Source organism: Nerophis lumbriciformis, linkage group LG06, assembly GCF_033978685.3.
Source record: "Nerophis lumbriciformis linkage group LG06, RoL_Nlum_v2.1, whole genome shotgun sequence".
In the NCBI taxonomy this organism is placed as follows: domain Eukaryota; kingdom Metazoa; phylum Chordata; class Actinopteri; order Syngnathiformes; family Syngnathidae; genus Nerophis; species Nerophis lumbriciformis.
In genome coordinates this window covers 14,715,612-14,739,224 of record NC_084553.2, presented here as the reverse complement: position 1 = coordinate 14,739,224, position 23,613 = coordinate 14,715,612, and the positions used below count along the sequence as shown (strand labels likewise).

The window sequence follows — 23,613 nt, the reverse complement described above, 5'->3', positions numbered from 1 at the left end:
TCAACAAAATCAACAAAAAGTTGTACATTCATAAATTGACAATTTTACAGACCAAAAGGGTTTAGACATCAGGCTCTGATTTTGAGCTTCATAGAAATGTGAAATTTCTTTTACACAACATATTATAAATACTGTATACACCTTGTATACAACATAAACACTGTTCAAATATATACACAGTAAACACATAGACAATTGGTTGTGAAATATCCTTGTACTCGTGTTGGTTAAACATTTGTACCAATAATACAAACCCCGTTTCCATATGAGTTGGGAAATTGTGTTAGATGTAAATATAAACATTTTTTTTTGCAAATAATCATTAACTTTAGAATTTGATGCCAGCAACACGTGACAAAGAAGTTGGGAAAGGTGGCAATAAATACTGATAAAGTTGAGGAATGCTCATCAAACACTTATTTGGAACATCCCACAGGTGTGCAGGCTAATTGGGAACAGGTGGGTGCCATGATTGGGTATAAAAACAGCTTCCCAAAAAATGCTCAGTCTTTCACAAGAAAGGATGGGGCGAGGTACACCCCTTTGTCCACAACTGCGTGAGCAAATAGTCAAACAGTTTAAGAACAACGTTTCTCAAAGTGCAATTGCAAGAAATTTAGGGATTTCAACATCTACGGTCCATAATATCATCAAAAGGTTCAGAGAGTCTGGAGAAATCACTCCACGTAAGCGGCATGGCCGGAAACCAACATTGAATGAAAGTGACCTTCAATCTCTCAGACGGCACTGTATCAAAAAGCGACATCAGTGTGTAAAGGATATCACCACATGGGCTCAGGAACACTTCAGAAAACCACTGTCACTAAATACAGTTGGTCGCTACATATGTAAGTGCAAGTTAAAGCTCTACTATGCAAAGCGAAAGCCATTTATCAACAACATCCAGAAACGCCGCCGGCTTCTCTGGGCCCGAGATCATCTAAGATGGACTCATGCAAAGTGGAAAAGTGTTCTGTGGTCTGACGAGTCCACATTTCAAATTGTTTTTGGAAATATTCGATATCGTGTCATCCGGACCAAAGGGGAAGCGAACCATCCAGACTGTTATCGACGCAAAGTTGAAAAGCCAGCATCTGTGATGGTATGGGGGTGCATTAGTGCCCAAGGTATGGGTAACTTACACAGAAGGCACCATTAATGCTGAAAGGTACATACAGGTTTTGGAACAACTTATGCTGCCATCTAAGCGCCGTCTTTTTCATGGACGCCCCTGCTTATTTCAGCAAGACAATGCCAAGCCACATTCAGCACGTGTTACAACAGCGTGGCTTTGTAAAAAAAAGAGTGCGTGTACTTTCCTGGCCCGCCTGCAGTCCAGACCTGTCTCCCATCGAAAATGTGTGGCGCATTATGAAGCGTAAAATACGACAGCGGAGACCCCGGACTGTTGAACGACTGAAGCTCTACATAAAACAAGAATGGGAAAGAATTCCACTTTCAAAGCTTCAACAATTAGTTTCCTCAGTTCCCAATCGTTTATTGAGTGTTGTTAAAAGAAAAGGTGATGTAACACAGTGGTGGACATGCCCTTTCCCAACTACTTTGGCACGTGTTGCAGCCATGAAATTCTAAATAAATAAATAAAGTTAATGAGTTTGAACATCAAATATCTTGTCTTTGTAGTGCATTCAATTGAATATGGCTTGAAAAGGATTTGCAAATCATTGTATTCTGTTTATATTTACATCTAACACAATTTCCCAACAAACAGGGTTTGTATGCTGTATACAAACACTTATACTTCCATTATTATTTATGTCCCACATTTTGTTTTGTAACAAACATCGATCATAGTATTAACTACTGGTGTTGATTCAAGAGGGATATATTTTCTAGGACATTGGTCTTCGTTTTTTTAAATGTGTGAATGGAACTGGAACATTTTAAGGCATCATCCACAGAAATGTCCACACCTTTATTGTCCTAAAAAGTAGTAAGGTAGCTTTTACATCTGTTAATTTACTGTACTGAAATGTTTTTTATTCTTTGACCAACCAGATCAAGTGGCTTTGCCTGATTTCAGCGCCGGTGCAATGGAGAACTGGGGCCTGGTCATGTACAGGGAGACGGCCCTGCTGTACGACCCCGCCAAATCCTCCATGGGAAACAAATATCGAGTCACAGGCGTCATCGCCCACGAGCTCGCACACCAGGTCTCAGCCATACGTCTTCTGTCCAGCAGTCAGTGCAGAATCAACACCGGATTGTGATAATACAAATACTTCCATACTTTGCAGTTCTGCATCATTATGTGCTTAGAAAGCAGGATGACAAATCATCACCTAGGATTGTATGAGTCAAGAACTGTTAAAAACTGTGGTTAAAACTGTTTCCAACCGCTTGTGTTTTATTATAGTGGTTTGGTAACCTGGTGACCATGCAATGGTGGAATGATCTGTGGCTGAACGAAGGCTTTGCGTCCTACGTGGAGTACCTGGGTGCTGACTACGCCGAGCCCACCTGGAACATTGTGAGACATCAGTCTCAGTTCCCTCACACCCGAATTCTTCTAAGTGTACCTTTGTGCTCGGCTATAGAAAGACCAGATCGTTCTAGACGACATCTATAGGGTGATGTCCGTAGACAGCCTGGCCTCTTCTCACCCTTTGTCTCGGAGAGAAGATGAGGTCAACAGCCCCGCTCAGATCAGCGAGATGTTCGGCAGCATCTCCTACAGCAAGGTCAGCGATGAAATGTTGTCATCTGCGATTATGAGAAGCCGAGGACAACCGAAGTCTTGTGTCGCTTTTAGGGGGCGGCGGTGCTCAGGATGCTGTCCGGCTTTCTGAGTGAGCCTGTATTCGCCAAGGGGCTCAGTGTGAGTAGCTTGCACCGTCCTCAGCTTGGTTGATTGCTCTGATGTTGCTTTCTCTCTCCAGTCTTACCTCAAATCATTTGCCTTTGGCAGCACCATGTATTCAGACCTGTGGGACCATCTCCAGAAGGTTGGTTGGACTGTCTTGGGGTTCCCATGCCTTGGTTTCATTTCTTCCTCCTGTTGGTTTCTAGGCAGTTGACAACACTCCCGACGTGCATATCCCACGCACTGTCCATGATATCATGCATCGTTGGACTCTTCAAATGGGCTTCCCGTTGGTGACCGTTGACACCCGGACTGGAAGTATCACCCAGAAACACTTTCTGGTGGATCCAAACTCTGAGGTGGAGAGGCCGTCTCAGTTCAAGTAAGAATCATTGTATCAATCAATCAATCATCCATCCATCCATCTGCTACCGCTTGTCCCGTTCGGGGTCGCGGTTGGTGCTGGAGCCTATCTCAGCTGCTTCGGGCGTAAGGCGGGGTACACCCTGGACAAGTCTACGCCTCATCGCAGGGCCAACACAGATAGACAGACAACATTCACACTCACATTCACACACTAGGGCCAATTTAGTGTTGCCAATCAACCTATCCCCAAGTGCATGTTTTTGGAGGTGGGAGGAAGCCGGAGTACCCGGAGGGAACCCACGCAGTCACGGGGAGAACATGCAAACTCCACACAGAAAGAGCCCAATCAATCAAAGTTTATTTATACAGCCCTTGATCACAAGTGGCTCAAAGGTCTGTACAAGCCACAACGACATCCTCAGCTCAGATCCCGCATCAGGGCAAGAAAAAACCCAACCAAATGGGATACAATGAGAAACCTCGGAGGGGACCGCAGATGTGGGCGACCGGTGCAATGGACGCCGAGTGGATTTAGTTAATAGTGTGAGAGTCCAGTCCATAGTGGGGCCAGCAGGGGATCATCTTGAGTGGAGACAAGTCAGTCGCGCAGAGACGTCCCCAACTGATGCACAGATGAGTGGTCCACCCCGGGTCCCGACTTTGAACAGCTCGCTCAACTTCTGTGGTCACCTAATAACCACTCCACACAGGAGAGGAGGAGCAGAGCAGAAAACAGACGGCAGATCAACTAGTCTAAAAGGGGAGTCTATTTAAGTCTAGCGTATACAAATGAGTTTTAAGATGGGACTTAAATGACTTAAATTAGACATTAAATAAAAAAGACAATATAACATACATCCATAAACGTGGATGCATATGAAAAAGTGCAATATATTTATCTGTACTGTAACCCAGTGTTTTTCAACCACTGTGCCGCGGCACACTAGTGTGCCGTGAGATACAGTCTGGTGTACCGTGGGAGATTATCTAATTTCACCTATTTGGGGTATAAAATATTTTTTGCAAACCAGTAATTATAGTCTGCAAATGATGTGTTGTTGTTGAGTGTCGGCAGAGTAACCGTGTAATACTCTTCCATATCAGTAGGTGGCAGCAGGTAGCTAATTGTGATCACAATATGCAGACGACAGCGGGAGGCAGTGTGCAGGTATAAAGGTATCTAATGCTTAAACTGAAAAACACACAAAAGGTGAGTGCCCCTAAAAAAAAGGCATTTAAGCTTAGGGAAGGCTATGCAGAACGAAACTACAACTGAACTAGCGACAAAGTAAACAAAAACAGAATGCTAGACGACAGCAAAGACTTACAGCGTGTGGCGCAGAGAAGGGGTCCACAAAGTACATCCGAACATGACATGACAATCAACAATGTCCCCCACAAAGAAGGATAAAAACAACTGAAATATTCTTGTCTGCTAAAACAAAGCAGGTGCGGGGAATTGCGCTTAAAAGGAAGACATGAAACTTCTACAGGAAAATACCAACAAAACAGGAAAAGCCACCAAAATAGGAGCGCAAGACAAGAACTAAAATACGACACAGGAAAACAGCAAAAAAGTCCAAATAAGTCAGGGTGTGATGTGACAATACACCTACTTTGAGACAAGAGCTATATTGATGCATGCTTAGTTATAGTTTAAAGTCATATCAAACAACTTTTTATTGTCAATATTGAGTTTCATATTTTAATGATTTCTGCTGGTGGTGTGCCTTTGGATTTTTTCCATGAAAAAAAATGTGCCTCGGCTCAAAAAGGTTGAAAAACACCGCTGTAACCTATTTATTTATTTATATCTGCACCTTATTGCTTTTTTTATCCTGCACTACCATGAGCTAATGCAACAAAATGTCGTTCTTATCTGTACTGTAAAGTTCAAATTTGAATGACAATAAAAAGGAAGTCTAAGTCTAAGTCTAAAATTGTCAGGCTTGTCACTGACAGTTTGGTTATGTTCGGGGTTTTCTCCGTGTTTGTGTTTTATTTCCTGTCAGCGCTCTTATTTTGGTTCCATTTTTTGCACGTCTGCCTGAGCGCTCGTTTCCCCTCACCTGTCCCTGATTGGCAGCCTGGCACACCTGGTGGCAATTGCCAATCAAGCTACTATTTATACCTGCCTCACCCTCCAGGTTCCTCGTATCTTGTATCCTGTTTCCCTGCATTTTTTTGGGACATTAAAATCATGTTTTCCCGCAACAAGCCCGCCATCTCTGCATCTTGGGGTTCGTCACCAACAATTCCTGACACATATGACACTCTTACTTTGGAATAGTCACGGAAGTGCATGGCATGCTGTCTGCAGATGACTTGGGGGTTTGCAGAGTTCTGTCAGAGTTTGTAGGTGCCGAACCCCAAGATGCAGAGAAGGCGGAAGGCATTGTGCGAGAAAACATGAGTTAATTAAACACTATGGCAAAAAAACAAACAAAAGGGTAACAACAAAAGGCGCGCACAAGGCGGAGAACAAACTTGGCTATGAACTAAAATAGTACAGAGGCTAACTGTGGACAAGAAACAAAAACACTTACTGTGACACGAAGGAACTAGGACATGAGCAGAGTGAAACAAAAGTAGACAGAGCTACAACGACAAGTATTAAGACAGGTAGTAATGACAATGACAATATTCCAGCAGTGACTGGAGGGTAGGGCAGGTATAAATAGCAGCTGGCTGATTGACACCAGGTGTGGCCAGGTGCCAATCAGCCACAGCTGAGGGGACACAGCACTCAGGGAGACAAACAGGAAACAGAACCAAAACAAGAGCGCTGACAGGAAATACTACACACAGAGGAAAAACTAAAACACAACCAAACTGTCAGGGGCAAGCCTGACAAGTTCATAGCTGAGTGGTCACATGACATGCTTTAATGTACTTTGACGCTGGTCCTTTCATCATAGGGGTATGTTAGAGCAACTGGAAAAGTCTTGACATTGAATGATATGCTGCCTTGCTTCTAAACATGAAAACAAACACTTTCTTGGACAACAAGAGGGCACTCTTTGTTTGTATGGGCTGACCATCCACATCAGATATAGAAGACAAATGACCCTTTTAGTCTGGATTAGTCACGAAAGTGCATGGCATGCCGTCTGCAGATGCCTTGGGGGTTTGCGGAATTTATAGCTGAGTGGTCACATGACATGCTTTAATGTACTTTGACGCTGGTCCTTTCATCAAAAGGGTACGTTAGTGCCACTGGAAAAGTCACAACAATGCATGATATGCTGCGTTGCCTCTAAATTTAGACTTAGACCAACTTTAATGATCCACAAGGGAAATTGTGGGAATAAACATGAAAACAAACTGGGTACAAACTTTCTTGGACAACAAGGGGCACCCTTTAGATGAGCTCAGATCCACATTTGATACAGAACACAAGTGACACTTATACACTAGAACAGTGTTTTTCAACCTTTTTTGAGCCAAGGAACATTTTTTGCGTTGAATAAATCCAGAGGCACACCACCAGCAGAAATCCTTCAAAAATAAAAAACTCACTTGACAGTAAAAAGTTGTCGCAATTGTTGGAAATGACTTTAAAGCATAACCAACCATGCATCACTATAGCTCTTGTCTCAAAGTAGGTGTACTGTCACCACCTGTCACATCACGCCATGACTTAATTTGAGGTTTTTGCTGTTTTCCTATGTGTAGTGTTTTAGTTCTTGTCTTGCGCTCCTATTTTGGTGGCTTTTTCTCTTTTTTTGGTATTTTCCTGTAGCAGTTTCATGTCTTCCTTTTGAGCGATATTTCCCGCATCTACTTTGTTTTAGCAATCAAGAACATTTCAGTTGTTTTTATCCTTCTTTGTGGGGACAGTGATTGTCATGTCATGTTCGGATGTACATTGTGGACGCCGTCTTTGCTCCACAGTAAGTTTTTGCCGTCGTCCAGCATTCTGTTTTTGTTTACTTTGTAGCCAGTTCAGTTATAGTTTTGTTCTGCATAGCCTTCCCTGAACTTCAATGCCTTTTCTTAGTGGCACTCATCTTTTGTCTATTTTTGGTTTAAGCATTAGACACCTTTTTACCTGCACGCTGCCTCCCACTGTTAAGCATTAGACACCTTTTTACCTGCACGCTGCCTCCCACTGTTTCCGAAATCTACAAAGCAATTAGCTACCGGCTGCCACCTACTGATATGGAAGAGTATTACACGGTTACTCTGCCAGGCTCTAGACAGCACCGACACGCAACAACAACACATCATTTGCAGACTATAATTACTGGTTTGCAAAAAATATTTTTAACCCAAATAGGTGAAATTAGATCATCTCCCACGGCACACCAGTGAGTTACACTGCACTAGAATAGTCACAAGAGTGCATAGCATGCTGTATACATTGTATTTCTTCATTTTTTAGTGGTACCTGCTCTTTCTCCTCCCAGTTATACATGGTTTGTGCCTATTAAATGGATAAAGACAGGTGTGGAACAGCAACAGTACTGGCTCCTTCATAAGACAGGTACTGTACTTGTGTGACTGTAGTACTGGTGTACTTGTGTATTACACTACTCGCTTCAACTTCCTTTTTTATAACATTTTCAACAGACACCTACCCTCAGATGAAGGTTTCGGAACACAATTGGGTGCTGGCCAACACGAACGTGTCGGGTTACTTCAGGGTGAACTACGATCTTGACAACTGGAATGGCCTCATCTCCGTGCTCGAAACAGACCACCTGGTGAATTTATCTTCATTTACATGTAACACCTCCTTACTAACTCTGGGTTAGGACAGGGGTCGGCAAGCCAGAATGTTGGAAGAGCCATATTGGACCAAAAATACAACAACAACAAAAAAATCTGCCCAGAGCCGCAAAAAAATTAAATGCCTTATATAAGTGTTTTAATAAAGGAAACACATGATGTAAGTGTCTATATTAGCTATAATAGCCTACTATCAAAATGAGTATGTGTCATAGGCTGATGTTAATCTTCGTTGATAGAAATGTTGAAATTTAATATTTATTCTACACATTTTTACAACATTGGAAAACATTAGTACAAATGGAGGCTTCTCAGAAGATGTGATAACTCCCGGAAATGACTGACTGAATGAATGTGTGTGTCCAAGTTTAAGGAAACAACTTATTTATTACAATCTTTGGCACATTGTGTAACGTTTGCTGTGGTCTGGAACAAACTATCAGAAATGCAGCCAATATTACATACAGATAATGTGTCATGAAACATGCAAATATAAATTAAATACACAGAGGACATAAGTAAAGGAAAATAAATGAGCTCAAATATACCTACAAACGAGGTATAATGCAATATGTATATACAGCCAGCCTAAATAGCATGTTAGCATTTATTAGCTTGCAGTCATGCAGTGACAAAATATGCCTGATCAGCACTCCAACAAGTCAATAACATCAACAAAGCTCACCTTTCTGTATTCACGCACAGTATAAAAGGTTTGGTGGACAAAATGAGACAAAGGAGTCTTTTTGTGGCAGTATCGGAGAACGTTGTACATGTAAACAAACTATGGTGAGTTCAAGGACTGCCAAAATTAGTAGGACAAAACGGCGCTCACCAAATACTGTCATCAGTGAAGCATGTTTTTTTTGATTGATTGAAACTTTTATTAGTAGATTGCACAGTGAAGTACATATTCCGTACAATTGACCACTAAATGGTAACACCCGAATAAGTTTTTCAACTTGTTTAAGTCGGGGTATTCATGATACATATATATATATATTTTTCATAATGCAGTCATCACACAAGATAATCATCACAGTATATAAATTGAATTATTTACATTATTTACAATCCGGGGTGTGGGATATGGAGGGGGGGGGGGGTAAATTTGGTTGGTATCAACACTTCAGTTATCAACAATTGCATCATCAGAGAAATTGACATTGGAACAGTGTAGGTCTGACTTGTTAGGATATGTACAGCAAGTATTGGACACAGAGAGAGAGATCAGAAATTATTAGAAAAAGTGACTACATTTGATTGTTTACATTTGATTGTTTACAATCCGAAGAGGTATGATGTGGAAGGGAGGGTGTTAGTTTAGGGTTGAAGTTGCCTGGAGGTGTTCTTTTAGTGTGGTTTTGAAGGATAGAGATGCCCTTTCTTTTACACCTGTTGGGAGTGCATTCCACATTGATGTGGCATAGAAAGAGAATGAGTTAAGACCTTCGTTAGATCGGAATCTGGGTTTAACGTGGTTAGTGGAGCTCCCCCTGGTGTTGTGGTTATGGCGGTCATTTACGTTAAGGAAGTAGTTTGACATGTACTTCGGTATCAGGAAGGTGTAGCGGATTTTATAGACTAGGCTCAGTGCAAGTTGTTTTACTCTGTCCTCCACCCTGAGCCAGCCCACTTTGGAGAAGTGGGTAGGAGTGAGGTGTGATCTGGGGTGGAGGTCTAGAAGTAATCTGACTAGCTTGTTCTGGGATGTTTGGAGTTTAGATTTGAGGGTTTTGGAGGTGCTAGGGTACCAGGAGGTGCATGCGTGATCGAAAAAGGGTTGAACGAGAGTTCCCGCCGTTTAATATAAACAGTGTGATTTCTAACAATTAGGGAGGGTTGTGTCATTCATACTTGCCAACCCTCCCGGATTTTCCGGGAGACTCCCGAAATTCAGTGCCCCTCCCGAAATCCTCCCGGGACAAATTTTCTCCCGAAAATCTCCCGAAATTCAGGCACACAATATAAACAAGCATACCTGCCCAATCACGTTATAACTGTAGAATGATCGAGGGCGAGTTCTTGGTTTCTTATGTGGGATTATTGTTAGGCAGTTTCATTAACGTCCTCCCAGCGCGGCAACAACACACAACAACAGCATTTCGTCTACCGTAAAGCAGTTCGTCTGCCGTAAACAGCAATGTTGTGACACTCTTAAACAGGACAATACTGTCATCTAGTGCATTTGATGAAAGCACTTTTTGCGTGCCACACATCAATGCATCATCAGAGAGGGTGTTTAGCATGGTTAGAAAAATAGTGACAGAGAATAGAACAAGGATGGACAATTCAACCCTTAACTCAACAATGAGTAGATGAGTGTTATGTGTGTGTATATGTGTAAATAAATGAACACTGAAATTCAAGTATTTATTTTATATATATATATATATATAATAAAATAAATATATATATATACATATACGTATATATATATATATATATATATATATATATATATATATATATATATATATATATATATATATATATATATATGACATACTTGACTTGGTGAATTCTAGCTGTAAATATACTCCTCCCCTTTTAGCCACGCCCCCAACCACGCCCCCGTCCCACCCCGACCACACCCACGCCCACCCCCCTCCCCCACCTCCCGAAATCGGAGGTCTCAAGGTTGGCAAGTATGCTCTAGAACCACGGGTTGCCGACCCCCGAGTTAGGAGAAACAAGGTTTCTACTAAATGGTAAGCTCAGCTTGGCATGGCGCTACTTACCTTTGTTGCTTTGGCAAAAAACATTATATTACCGAATAACATGTATTATTTGTAGTACCTGGTCAGCCAGAGTTCCATATAGATCCATTTATCCAACAGGAGACTGAGGGCGGCAAGAAAGCAGATAGCTACAGCAAAGTGGAGACTGTGGAGTATCATTAATACCCGAGCAACAGGTTAAGATAACGTTAACACGTGTGTGTTGGCAAGTATTATCCATGCCCTCAGTCTCCTCTAGGCTAAACTTTCTCTCCTCACAGCTACACACTAGGAAGTTAGTACAGCAGACCTTCAATGTACTGTTATTTTAAGTAAAGTGGAGACTATGGAGTGTTGCTAATAATGCAGAAACAATGTAAGCTGTGTTCATTTTTTCTTGTTGCCCTCAGTCTCTTATGTATAAAATCTGTCTCCTTAACAACAGCCACATGCTAACACGTAAACGTGGCCATATGTCTCTTTCCTCTTCTAGACTATTCCCACCATAAACCGAGGTCAGATCATGGACGACGCCTTCAAACTAGTCAGGTGAAAACATCTGTTATAGCAAATTATTAAATTAAGTGTAAAGGCTTCTTCATTATGCTACATACGTATTAGCTCCTCCCCCTGAAAGCACTCCAGCAGACCCTGATGTAATGCTCCGGCAACAAATTTGAACACAATGGCTGTGATTGGTCCGCTACATTACTTTTGGTTTTGCTGTCCCGATGAAATATCAGCAAGAATCATACATATTTGTATTATTTTGTAGTGTATAATGTTAAAAAAAAGGCTTGAATGAGTGCAATTATTCAATCAGAAAACGATAATAGGCATGAAAAACACTAACCTATTAATTATTGACCGTCTGGAATGTCTTTCAGTTGAAGTGGAGTGATAATTGTTAGTTTGGCGTCACCTAGTGGCCACAATAATTCTTAAAGTTGAGCTCATGACAGTAATCTGAAGGATCCGGACACGTTTGTTACTGGAAATTGTCCAATACGCTCCAATACGCAATTATAGTATGCAACTATAATTGTTCGATACTCCTTAATATCGACAAATGTCGTGTTTTAGACTGCAGTATTGTTCAATTGGGTCTAACTCGTTTGCTATTGTGTGCTTAGTTGTTGCGTAACTGCTAGCTCCTAGTAGCCTACTATGTTTTGCTTTTGTAAATGTTTTTTTCTTTTGGAAGACACGTAGGCCTTGTTTAGACTGCAAGTCAATTCCGATCTAGTATTGGATATTTTTCCCGAATTTTTCAAACCCGACCCAGGCCTCTTTTGTAATGTGGATATGGATCAGATATGTATGCGATGTGACTGCAGTCTGAAAGTTCCGGTCGAATTCATTTGGCCACACTGAAAAAAGTCAGTGTTCAAAAACAAGAAAAAAAAATACAAAAATGAGGGGTATTTTATTTGAACTAAGCACAATTATCTGCCAATAGAACAAGAAAATTTGGCTTGTCAAGACCTTCCAAAACAAGTCAATTAGCTAACCTCAATGAACCCAAAAATACCTAAAAATAAGTATATACTCACTAATAACAAGTGCACTTTTCTTGGTAGAAAAAAAAAGACCTTTTTGCTCAATATGTTGAAAAATATTCTTAAATGAAGTAAATGCTAGTGCCATTATCTTGACATAATGATATGCGCTCAGCATTACATTTCTTGAAACCAGCAAACTTATACTAAAAACTAGTTTATTGTTCTTAATGGAAAGGCAACAAGGCAACCGCTTGTTACTCTCGGGGTCTCCTAGCCGCTCAGGCAAATCATATTGTCTAAAAATAAATTTTTCCATTGACAACATGACATCATCGCGCCAAGTGCGTGCTCTGTCAGTCAATTAGTGCGCATATATACAGCCCGGGCCCCGGCCAAAATTTTTTAAATTGTAATTTTGAGGAATTTATCTGAATGTGCATGAACTATCTCTGTTCAAAATTGTTTGAAATGTTAAATGTTAAATGTTGAAATATTAACTGTCAAGAAACGGCGACAGAAACCTTTGCAGCACTAATTCTTCCGGGACACTAAAAATAAAAACACCCCCGCTACTACCAACCCCCCCCCCCCCCCCCCCTCCCTCCATCTCAACCCTGCCAAATTCGAATGTCTCAAGGTTGGCAAGTATGCTCTAGTATACTCTGGACTGAAGCTGTGTGCCTTCATTGTTTTTGTAGCTGTTGTTTTGAGGCATGTTTAAAAAAAATAAAAAATTATGCACTTTGTGAAAGTCAAAGTATAGTATTTCCTATAGTTGTAGTGGGTATCAGTATTATCTCAGGGAGAGCATGTCCCAAATTCCAAGCTGCTGTTTTGAGGCATGTTAAAAAAAATAATGCACTTTGTGACTTCAATAATAAATATGGCAGTGCCAGGTTGGCATTTTTTTCCATAACTGGAGTAGAAGTTGTTCTCTTATTTTGGAAAACCTTGTTTTTGATTGATTGATTGACACTTGTATTAGTAGATTGCAGAGTACAGTACATATTCTGTACAATTGACCACTAAATGGTAACACCCCAATAAGTTTTTCAACATGTTAAAGTCAGGGTCCACGTTAATCAATTCATGGTAAAGTTACATTGTTTAATGCATCCAGCGGAGCATCACAACAAAATTAGGCATAATAATGTGTTAATTCCACGACTGTATATATCGGTATCGGTTGATATCGGAATCGGTAATTAAGATTTGGATAATATCAGAATATCGGATATCGGCAAAAAAGCCATTATCGGACATCTCTAACCAGTACACCACTAATTACAACATACTGTTATTATCATCCGTTTCAGGGCCACAAATGTTCCACACCGATTAGTTCCAACGTTGACAAGGATTTTGCCATCAGTCACTACTTTAGACTGGAAGCTAAATAGCAAGGCCATCTCAGAAAAAAAACACTGCCCCTTAGTGTTTTGGCAGGGGATTGCAGGCCATGCGCTCAATAGCAAATATAGCATAGAAAAGTAGTGACTACGCTGTAGCATAATGACGCCTTAAGAAAAGCAAGTGAAAGTTCTCTGCCTCGTGTAGAGCCAAAATCCTGGACACCACCTTGGCGCTGAGGACCACCAAGTACTTGACTGAGGAGAGAGAATACTTCCCTTGGCAGATGGCACTGTCTAACTTGTACGAATACTTCGTCCTGTTTGACCGCACTGCAGTCTACGGACCTCTACAGGTTCTTACCGCCTCCCTGCTGACAGTAAACCAACAGTCCAGGTCTTGATTCCCAGATGTGCTGTTTTCAATCCAGGCGTACACCCGGAAACTCATCCAACCGCTTTTTGAGCACTTCGAAGCCGTGACGCGCAACTGGACCACGGTGCCTGAAAGAATCACCGACCAGTAGGAACCGTTTCACCGGACAATGCCTGACTCTCTACTCCACCTGGTCTAACCTGACATTCTTCATGGCCTCAGGTACAATCTGATCAATGCTGTCCACGTGGCGTGCTTTACGGGCGTGGCGGGCTGCAGGGAGCTGACCAAAGGCTGGTTCCAGCGGTGGATGGACGATCCCCATCGTAACCCGTAAGAAACGAGTACAGCCCTCACATTTCAGCAAGCAAGAGACGTAAACATGGCTACTAGGGGTGTGGGGAAAAAATCGATTCGAATTCGAATCGCGATTCTCACGTTGTGCGATTCAGAATCGATTCTCATTTTTAAAAAATCGATATTTTATTTTATTTTTATTTTTTTAAATTAATCAATCCAACAAAACAATACACAGCAATACCATAACAATGCAATCCAATTCCAAAACCAAACCCGACCCAGCAACACTGCAATAAACAGAGCAATTGAGAGGAGACACAAACACCACACAGAACAAACCAAAAGTAGTGAAACAAAAATGAATATTATCAACAACAGTATCATTATTAGTTACAATTTCAACATAGCACTTGCATCGCATCTCATAAGCTTGACAACACACTGCATACTTGCCAACCCTCCCGGATTTTCCGGGAGACTCCCGAAATTCAGCGCCTCTCCCGAAAACCTCCCGGGACAAATTTTCTCCCGAAAATCTCCCGAAATTCAGGCGGAGCTGGAGGCCACGCCCCCTCCAGCTCCATGCGGACCTGAGTCCGCTTTCCCACAATATAAAGAACGTCTACAGTAAAGCAGTTCGTCTGCCGTAAACAGCAATGTTGTGACACTCTTAAACAGGACAATACTGCCATCTAGCGCATTTGATGAAAGCACTTTTGTGCGTGCCACACAGCAATGCATAATCAGAGAGGGTGTTCAGCATGGTTAGAAAAATAGTGACAGAGAATAGAACAAGGATGGACAATTCAACCCTTAACTCAACAATGAGTAGATGAGTGTTATGTGTGTGTATATGTGTAAATAAATGAACACTGAAATTCAAGTATTTATTTTATTTATATATATATATATATATATATATATATATATATATATATATATATATATATATATATAGCTAGAATTCACTGAAAGTCAATTATTTCTTATATATATATATATATATCCATCCATCCATCCATCCATTTCCTACCGCTTATTCCCTTCGGGGTCGCAGGGATATATATATATATATATATATGAAATACTTGACTTGGTGAATTCTAGTTGTAAATATACTCCTCCCCTCTTAACCACACCCCCAACCACGCCCCCGCCCCAACCACGCCCCCCGCACCCACCCCCCACCTCCCGAAATTGGAGGTCTCAAGGTTGGCAAGTATGACACACTGTGTCCAATATTTTCACAAAGATAAAATAAGTCATATTTTTGGTTCATTTAATTATTCAAACAAATTGACATTATTGCAATCAGTTGATAAAACATTGTCCTTTACAATTATAAAAGCTTTTTACAAAAATCTTCTACTCTGCTTGCATGTCAGCAGACTGGGGTAGATCCTGCTGAAATCCTATGTATTGAATGAATAGACAATCCTTTTGAATGGGGAAAATATCGTTTTTGAATCGAGAATCGCGTTTAATCGGGAAAAAATCGATATTGAATCGAATCGTGGGACACCCAAAGATTCGCAGCCCTAATGGCCACACTTCAGAGTAGTCAGTGTACAGCTGTGTAGTAGTATACACTTACTAGTCAATGAAAATGAGTCTAAACACATTATGGTATTCATTTTAATACGTCAGACTGTTATTTTCCTTTATTTAATATATTTATTTTTAATTTAATTATTTTTTAAATCTAATTAAAGGCCTACTGAAATGTGATTTTTTTTATTTAAAGGGGGATAGCAGGTCCATTCTATGTGTCATACTTGATCATTTTGCGATATTGCCATATTTTTGCTGAAAGGATTTTGTAGAGAACATCGACGATAAAGTTCGCAACTGTTGGTCGCTGATAAAAAAGCCTTGCCTGTACCGGAAGTAGCAGACGAGTAGCGTGACGTCACAGGTTGTGGAGCTCCTCACATCTGCACATTGTTTACAATCATGGCCACCAGCAGCGAGAGCGATTCGGACCGAGAAAGCGACGATTTCCCCATTAATTTGAGCGAGGATGAAATATTTGTGGATGAGGAAAGTGAGAGTGAAGGACTAGAGGGCAGTGGGAGCGATTCAGATAGGGAAGATGCTGTGAAAGGCGGGTGGGACCTGATATTCAGCTGGGAATGACTAAAACAGTAAATAAACACAAGACATATATATACTCTATTAGCCACAACACAACCAGGCTTATATTTAATATGCCACAAATTAATCCCGCATAACAAACACCTCCCCCCTCCCGTCCATATAACCCGCCAATACAACTCAAACACCTGCACAACACACTCAATCCCACAGCCCAAAGTACCGTTCACCTCCCCAAAGTTCATACAGCACATATATTTCCCCAAAGTTACGTACGTGACATGCACATAGCGGCACGCACGTACGGGCAAGCGATCAAATGTTTGGAAGCCGCAGCTGCATACATACTCACGGTACCGTGTCTGCGTATCCAACTCAAAGTCTTCCTGGTAAGAGTCTCTGTTGTCCCAGTTCTCCACAGGCCAATGGTAAAGCTTGACTGTCATCTTTCGGGAATGTAAACAATGAAACACCGGCCGTGTTTGTGTTGCTGCAGTCGGCCGCAATACACCGCTTCCCACCTACAGCTTTCTTCTTTGCTGTCTCCATTGTTCATTGAACAAATTGCAAAAGATTCACCAACACAGATGTCCAGAATACTGTGGAATTTTGCGATGAAAACAGACAACTTAATAGCTGGCCACCATGCTGTCCCAAAATATCCTCTACAATCCGTGACGTCACGCGCTGACGTCATCATACCGAGACGTTTTCAGCAGGATATGTCGCGCGAAATTTAAAACATGCAATGTTAAGATTTCATCATTGATATATAAACTATCAGACTGCGTGGTCGGTAGTAGTGGGTTTCAGTAGGCCTTTAAATTTAGGGGAAAGGGTGGAGTGAGGTATAAAAAACAAACTATAAAAATAATAATTATAAAAAAATGGAAATTGGAAATCCATGTTTCCCTTCAATGAACCGCAGCACTCATGCAACCCAAGACCATGATGCTACCATGCTGGATGTTATCCAGGCCCCAATTATCCTGCCAAAAGACCAGGGATTGTTGCTGGTTTCGTTGCTATTGACAGTTTAAGGCTACGATCTTGGAACAAAGTGTCAAGATGACAAGGCATGATATGCTGCAGGCTGCTATGCCTCATTAAACTCAGAAAGAAAAAAAGGGAGGCAATCATGCTTTACTTAACAATATAAGCTCAGAGAAAAATCTCATTGAAAACATTTGTATGCACGTGCAACACTTAAAACCTTTAGCTTATCAGTATATGGAATTCATTTATGGAATAGATAAAGAAGTATAAAAACGTACTGATATCATCCATTTTAGGAGACAAAATGTTTACAAAGTACAAGAAATAAGAATGTTGATGAACATCTTTAACTTTTTTGAAAATGAGATATTATTCATCTTATAGGCCAGGGGTCGGCAACCCAAAATGTTGAAAGAGTCATATTGGACCGAAAATACAAAACAAAAATCTGTCTGGAGCCGCAAAAAATTAAAAGCCTTATATAAGTGTTATAATGAAGGCAACACATGATGTAAGTGTCTATATTAGCTATTTTAGCCTACTATCAAAGGCTCACGCAAATCTTTGTTAAAAAGGTTGTATTTTAATTTTTATTCTACACATTTTTGCAACATTGGAAATGATTAGTAAAATTGAGGCTTCTCACAGGATGAGATAACTTCTGGAAATTACTGTCTCAGAATGGCCGAAGGTGTACGTGTGTGTCCAAGTCTAAGGAAACGGCAGGCTGACTTCTTCTAATGGATTTATTACAATCTTTGCAAGTTGGGTAACGTTTGCTGTGGTCTGGAACAACATGGCACTCAAACAATGATGAGAAATGCAGCCAATATTACATACATATAATGTGTCATGAGACATGCGCATATACATTAAATACACTGAGGACATAAGTAAAGGAAATTAAATGAGCTCAAATATAGCTACAAACGAGGCACAATGATGCAATATGTACATACAGCTAGCCTAAATAGCATGCTAGCATCGATTAGCTTGCAGTCATGGATTGACCAAAATATGCCTGATAAGCACTCCAGCAAATCAATAAAATCAACAAAGCTCACCTTTGTGGATTCACGCACAGCATAAAACGTTTGGTGGACAAAATGAGACAAAGAAGAAGTGGCATAAAACACGTCTTTCTGTGGCAGCATCGGAGAAAGTTGTACATGTAAACAAACTACGATGAGTTCAAGGGTCGCTGAAATTAGGACAAAACGACGCTTGCCAAATACTCTCATTAATGAAGCATGCATAACAAAAACAGTGGGATTTCTAACAATTGGGAATGTTTGTGTCATGTTTGTTCTCCTACAGAAAATATATTAAAACAAAAAAAATGTTTTTTTCCTTCATCTTTTTCCATTTTTACACATCTCTGAAAGAGGTCCAGGGAGCCACTAGGGTGGCGCTAAAGAGCCGCATGTGGCTCCAGAGCCGAGGGTTGCTGACCCCTGTCATAGGTAAACCTTAAGTGACTTAACTAATTACTAAGATATCTGTTGTATTCATTGTTGTAAATTGTGTTACACAATGAGGACAGGAAGTGAATATGTGCTACTAAATTGCTATGTATTGGATAAGGGCTACATGTACAGTACATGTTGGAATTCATGTTTACCATTAACCATTAGATACTTACTCTTGGGACCCAAAAGGGACCTGTTCATAAAAGTCTCATAAATCAGCAATACCTTTTTATTTGTACTTGAAACAACTTCAGATATATCTATTTATATAAAGTGTTTAATGTTTTTTTTTTTTTTTTTTACAGTTTAAAAAAAATATTTTGACAAAAATAAGTTGCAGAGTTGAATATTTTGGGTTGGGTAATTACAGCCTTGAATAGGTCAATGAGTACAACAACATGGATTTTGATACATTAGACTAGTAGACAAAAAATATTATTTTTACAGGTCCTACTGAGCGAGAATGATAGAGAAAGCCGGCAGGATTTGGTTGAGTTTACTGAGTTCATACAAGTATTATAAACGGTATAATAATGTAACATAATTTTAATTACATTAAGCTGTTTGTTTACATGTTTTTTTTATTTCTCTTTGCTATTTGGGCTTATTGGACCCTAATTAAATAAAAACTAAGAATCATCTTTAGATATGATGTACTTAGTCCATAAGTACACAAACGTGTACTTCATGTTTAGTGACATGTTAATTCTTATTTTTACACTTTTTTTTTTCCAAATTCCACTCTTCTGACACCACCAGATGGCAGTATACGTGTCCACATAAGCACATAAGACCCCAATTCAGTAGTGTACACAATTTTGGAAATAAGAGCTAAAAGGTGCTGTCCACGCACGTGGCCAACTAAGCCTTTAGAGTTAATGGCATTTTAACTCATTTACGCTCATCAAAGCTCTGAAACTTATGCATTCTGGTTTTCTGACGCCATGTGGTGTTTAAGGGGCGCGATTACATCAAAACAATATTTTCCAGTTTTTCATTCGTCAAGGAGATTTGTTCGGTTTTCATGGAAAAAGCATCGTAATATACCAGTCTGTTGCAAAGTAGCAGTTATAATGGGAGTCAATGGAGCCCAAAAAAGGTCTTCAGGAAAAGTGTGTTTATTTTTGTATCCAATTCTAACAACTTTGCAGTCAAAGCCACAATGCAATTTGAGGGGGAAAAAAAAACATAAAAAAAAGACCTGCCGAAATTTCAGACCACTAACCTTCTGACTGAACAATTATATCAACTAAGGAACACGTGTAATGCCCGTTTTGGGTACTAGGGTTGCATAAGGGTTAATGAACCGTAGCTTCCTCCTGTTGGCAGCCCCTGACCATGATGCTACCGCCGCCATTTTTGACTGTGGAGAACATTTTCCTGCAACTGACGGGTGTTGCCAGCTGTTGTAAATCTTCCATACAAGCTGTACACAGACTACTCTAAAGTATATCCATGTTTACTCTCTGAGAAGATAAAGTGTAATATAAAATGAGGTGCGTACTAAATATGTTTCTATTGACCAGGATTCAGCCCGACTTGAGAAGCACAGTTTATCGCATCGGCATCGAGTACGGCGGCATGGAGGAGTGGGACTTTGTCTGGAGAATGTTCAAGAACGCCACCCTGGCAGCGGAGGAGTCCAGGCTCAGGGCGGCCTTGGCCTGCACCAAAGTGCCGTGGCTTCTGAACCGGTACAGTTGTGCTCATTGCTCATTGCCCCATTGTCCCTCATAACTGCCTTCTCTTCGGTGCAATAACCCATTCCACCAACCACCCTGTTTTTGTTTTGTTTTTTCATGTATATATTCATTTCACACCATGTTCATTGCACTTCTACATTTTTTATATTTTTATATATTTGCACATTGTTTTTTTTTTTTGGTTTGTTTTTTGTTTTTTTCTAGCATGCACACATCGCACTGTATGGAATGGCCTCAATCTCGTTACCTTGTGTAATGACAATAAAGCTGATTCTGATTCTGATTCTGATTCTGATAAGTTTACATACACTGGGAGAATTTGTGATTTCTTGGCCATTCTTCAGAGAATATGAATGATAACACAAAAACCTTTCTTCCACTCATGCTTAATGGTTGTGTGAAGCTATTTATTGGCAAACAACTTTGTTTACTCTTTTTAAATCAAAATGAGAAAAGAAAGTACCCAAATGACCCTGATCAAAAGTTTACATACCCCAGTGACTTTGATCTGATAACATGCACAAAAGTTGACACAAACAGGTTTGAATGGCTAATCAAGGTTCCAATCCTCACCTGTGACATGTTTGTTTGTAATTAATGTGTGTGTGTATAAGAGGTCAGTGAGTTTCTGGGCTTCTGACAGACCAATGCATCTTTCATCCAGTGCTGCACAGATGTTTCTGGATTCTGAGTCATGGGGAAGGCAAAAGAATTGTCAAAGGATCTGCGAGAAAAGGTAATTGAACTGCATAAAACAGGAAAGGGGCATAAAAAGATATCCAAGGAATTGAGAATGCCAATCAGCAGTGTTCAAACGCTGATTAAGAAGTGGAAAATGAGGGATTCAGGGAGACCAGCAAAGATTTCAGCCACAACTGCCAGGAAAATTGTTCGAGATGCAAGGAAAAATCCACAAATAACTTCAGCTGAAATACAGGACTCTCTGAAAAATTGTGGTGTGGCTGTTTCAAGATGCACAATAAGGAGGCACTTGAAGAAAAATGGACTGCATGGTCGAGTCGCCAGAAGAAAGCCATTTCTGCGCAAATGTCACAAAGTATCCCGCTTGCATTACGCCAAACAGCACAGAGACAAGCCTCAAAACTTCTGGAACAAAGTAATTTGGAGTGATGGCTTTCTTCTGGCGACTCGACCATGCAGCCCATTTTTCTTCAAGTGCCTCCTTATTGTGCATCTTGAAACAGCCACACCACAATTTTTCAGAGAGTCCTGTATTTCAGCAGAAGTTATTTGCGGATTTTTCTTTGCATCTCGAACAATTTTCCTGGCAGTTGTGGCTGAAATCTTTGCTGAATCCCTCATTTTCCACTTCTTAATCAGCGTTTGAACACTGCTGATTGGCATTCTCAATTCCTTGGAAATCTTTTTATACCTCTTTCCTGTTTTATGCAGTTCAATTACCTTTTCTCGCAGATCCTTTGACAATTCTTTTGCCTTCCCCATGACTCAGAATCCAGAAACATCTGTGCAGCACTGGATGAAAGATGCAATGGTCTGTCAGAAGCCCAGAAACTCACTGACCTTTTATACACACACATTAATTACAAACAAACATGTCACAGGTGAGGATTGGAACCTTGATTAGCCATTCAAACCTGTTTGTGTCAACTTTTGCACTCTTGCAAAGTCACTGGGGTATGTAAACCTTTGATCAGGGTCATTTGGGTACTTTCTTGTGTCATTTTGATTTAAAAAGAGTAAACACAGTTGTATGCCAATAAATAGCTTCACACAACCATTAAGCATGAGTGGAAGAAAGGTTTTTGTGTTATTATTCATATTCTCTGAAGAATGGCCAAGAAATCATACATTCTCCCAGGTTATGTAAACTTATGAGCACGACTGTATATGCAGCACTCGTGCTCGGACGTCACGGTGCAGCCTTTTTAAACGTCTAGTGAACAAACAAACTGTCACCTGTTCGCCAGGTATCTGGAGTACACCTTGGACCCGGCGAGGATCCGCAAGCAGGACGCCATCTCCACCATCGTGTCCATATCCAGGAACAACGTGGGAGCGCCCCTGGCCTGGAACTTTGTCCGAGCGAGATGGAGCGACATTTTCCAGCGGTGAACTCTCACTTCAATCAACTCGTCAAGTATTAGAACTATGACTGTCACTTCTTAGAAGTGCTTTATCAAAAACAGTATACAGTAGCACCTTGCATTCTGGTAGTGATTAGGGCTGGACCGAGTGTATCTGTCCGAAAGCGGATGATATCGACTTGCATTTAAAATCTCCGATACAAGCAACCCTCTTTACTTCTCCGAAATTTGACAGCCAGTTAACATCGAAGTGTCCTCCAATAAACACACAAAGTTGCTCTTTTCTTCTATTTTAGTCATAGGCTTCTAGGAGCTAGCAGCTACACAACAGCTAAGCACACAAGCTCCACATTCGTAATAAGTGTCCTTAATTGAATAATAGCGCAGTCTAAAACATGGCATCCGTCAATATAAACAAGTACCAATTAGTTATAGTTGCATATCACGTACATAATGTCAAGACTAGGTCCTGGGGTTTAGTTTTTCTAGAAGGCAACGGAAAGTTGGCTCGGTCGAGACGGCAATGAGAGTACATAATTTATTTTTTACACTAATAAAGGACAAAAAAAAAGTACAAACAAAAAGCGCGCACAGTGGCGGAGAAACAACTTGGCTATGAAAACAAATACTTGCACAAAGGCAAAAACTATGAACAACAAAAAACACTAACTGTGGCAATAATAAACAAAACTTACTTGGCATGGACAAAAAGGAGCAGCGTGAACGATGGACATGAAAAAAGAGTCAGAAATGTGCAGAGCATAAATGTGGGGATGTCACCAGAAAGACAAACTGAAAACAATGAACTTAAATACTACAGACATGATTAACGAAAACAGGTGCGTGACTCAAAACGTGAAACAGGTGCGTGACGTGACAGGTGAAAACTAATGGGTTGCTATGGTGACAAACAAGAGTGCACAATGAATCCAAACGTGGAACAGGTGAAACTAATGGGTAACCATGGAAACAAGACAAGGGAGTGAAAAGCCAGAAACTAAAGAGTCCAATAACTAAACAAAACAAAACATGATTACACAGACATGACACATAATAAGTCTACAAGGCAGAAGTATACTCGAAAGTACTCAGTAACAAACGTGTCTGCACCATTCAA

At 40.5% G+C, this 23,613-nt stretch overlaps 1 protein-coding gene across 4 annotated transcripts in view; it reads left to right on the top strand.

The window, feature by feature from the left end:
- The window catches only part of LOC133608519 (aminopeptidase N-like), a 71,649-nt gene that overhangs the window by 37,359 nt on the left and 10,677 nt on the right, over positions 1-23,613 (top strand). For all 4 annotated transcript variants that reach the window (XM_061963798.2, XM_061963799.2, XM_061963800.2 and 1 more), the window contains 14 exons: positions 2,020-2,174; positions 2,378-2,491; positions 2,559-2,702; positions 2,774-2,839; positions 2,901-2,966; positions 3,031-3,206; positions 7,600-7,676; positions 7,763-7,896; positions 11,135-11,190; positions 13,701-13,848; positions 13,924-14,015; positions 14,091-14,201; positions 20,254-20,421; positions 22,380-22,520. In XM_061963798.2, coding sequence (XP_061819782.2) covers positions 2,020-2,174; positions 2,378-2,491; positions 2,559-2,702; positions 2,774-2,839; positions 2,901-2,966; positions 3,031-3,206; positions 7,600-7,676; positions 7,763-7,896; positions 11,135-11,190; positions 13,701-13,848; positions 13,924-14,015; positions 14,091-14,201; positions 20,254-20,421; positions 22,380-22,520 — 1,648 coding nt within the window. The remainder of the gene's footprint in view (positions 1-2,019; positions 2,175-2,377; positions 2,492-2,558; positions 2,703-2,773; positions 2,840-2,900; positions 2,967-3,030; positions 3,207-7,599; positions 7,677-7,762; positions 7,897-11,134; positions 11,191-13,700; positions 13,849-13,923; positions 14,016-14,090; positions 14,202-20,253; positions 20,422-22,379; positions 22,521-23,613) is intronic.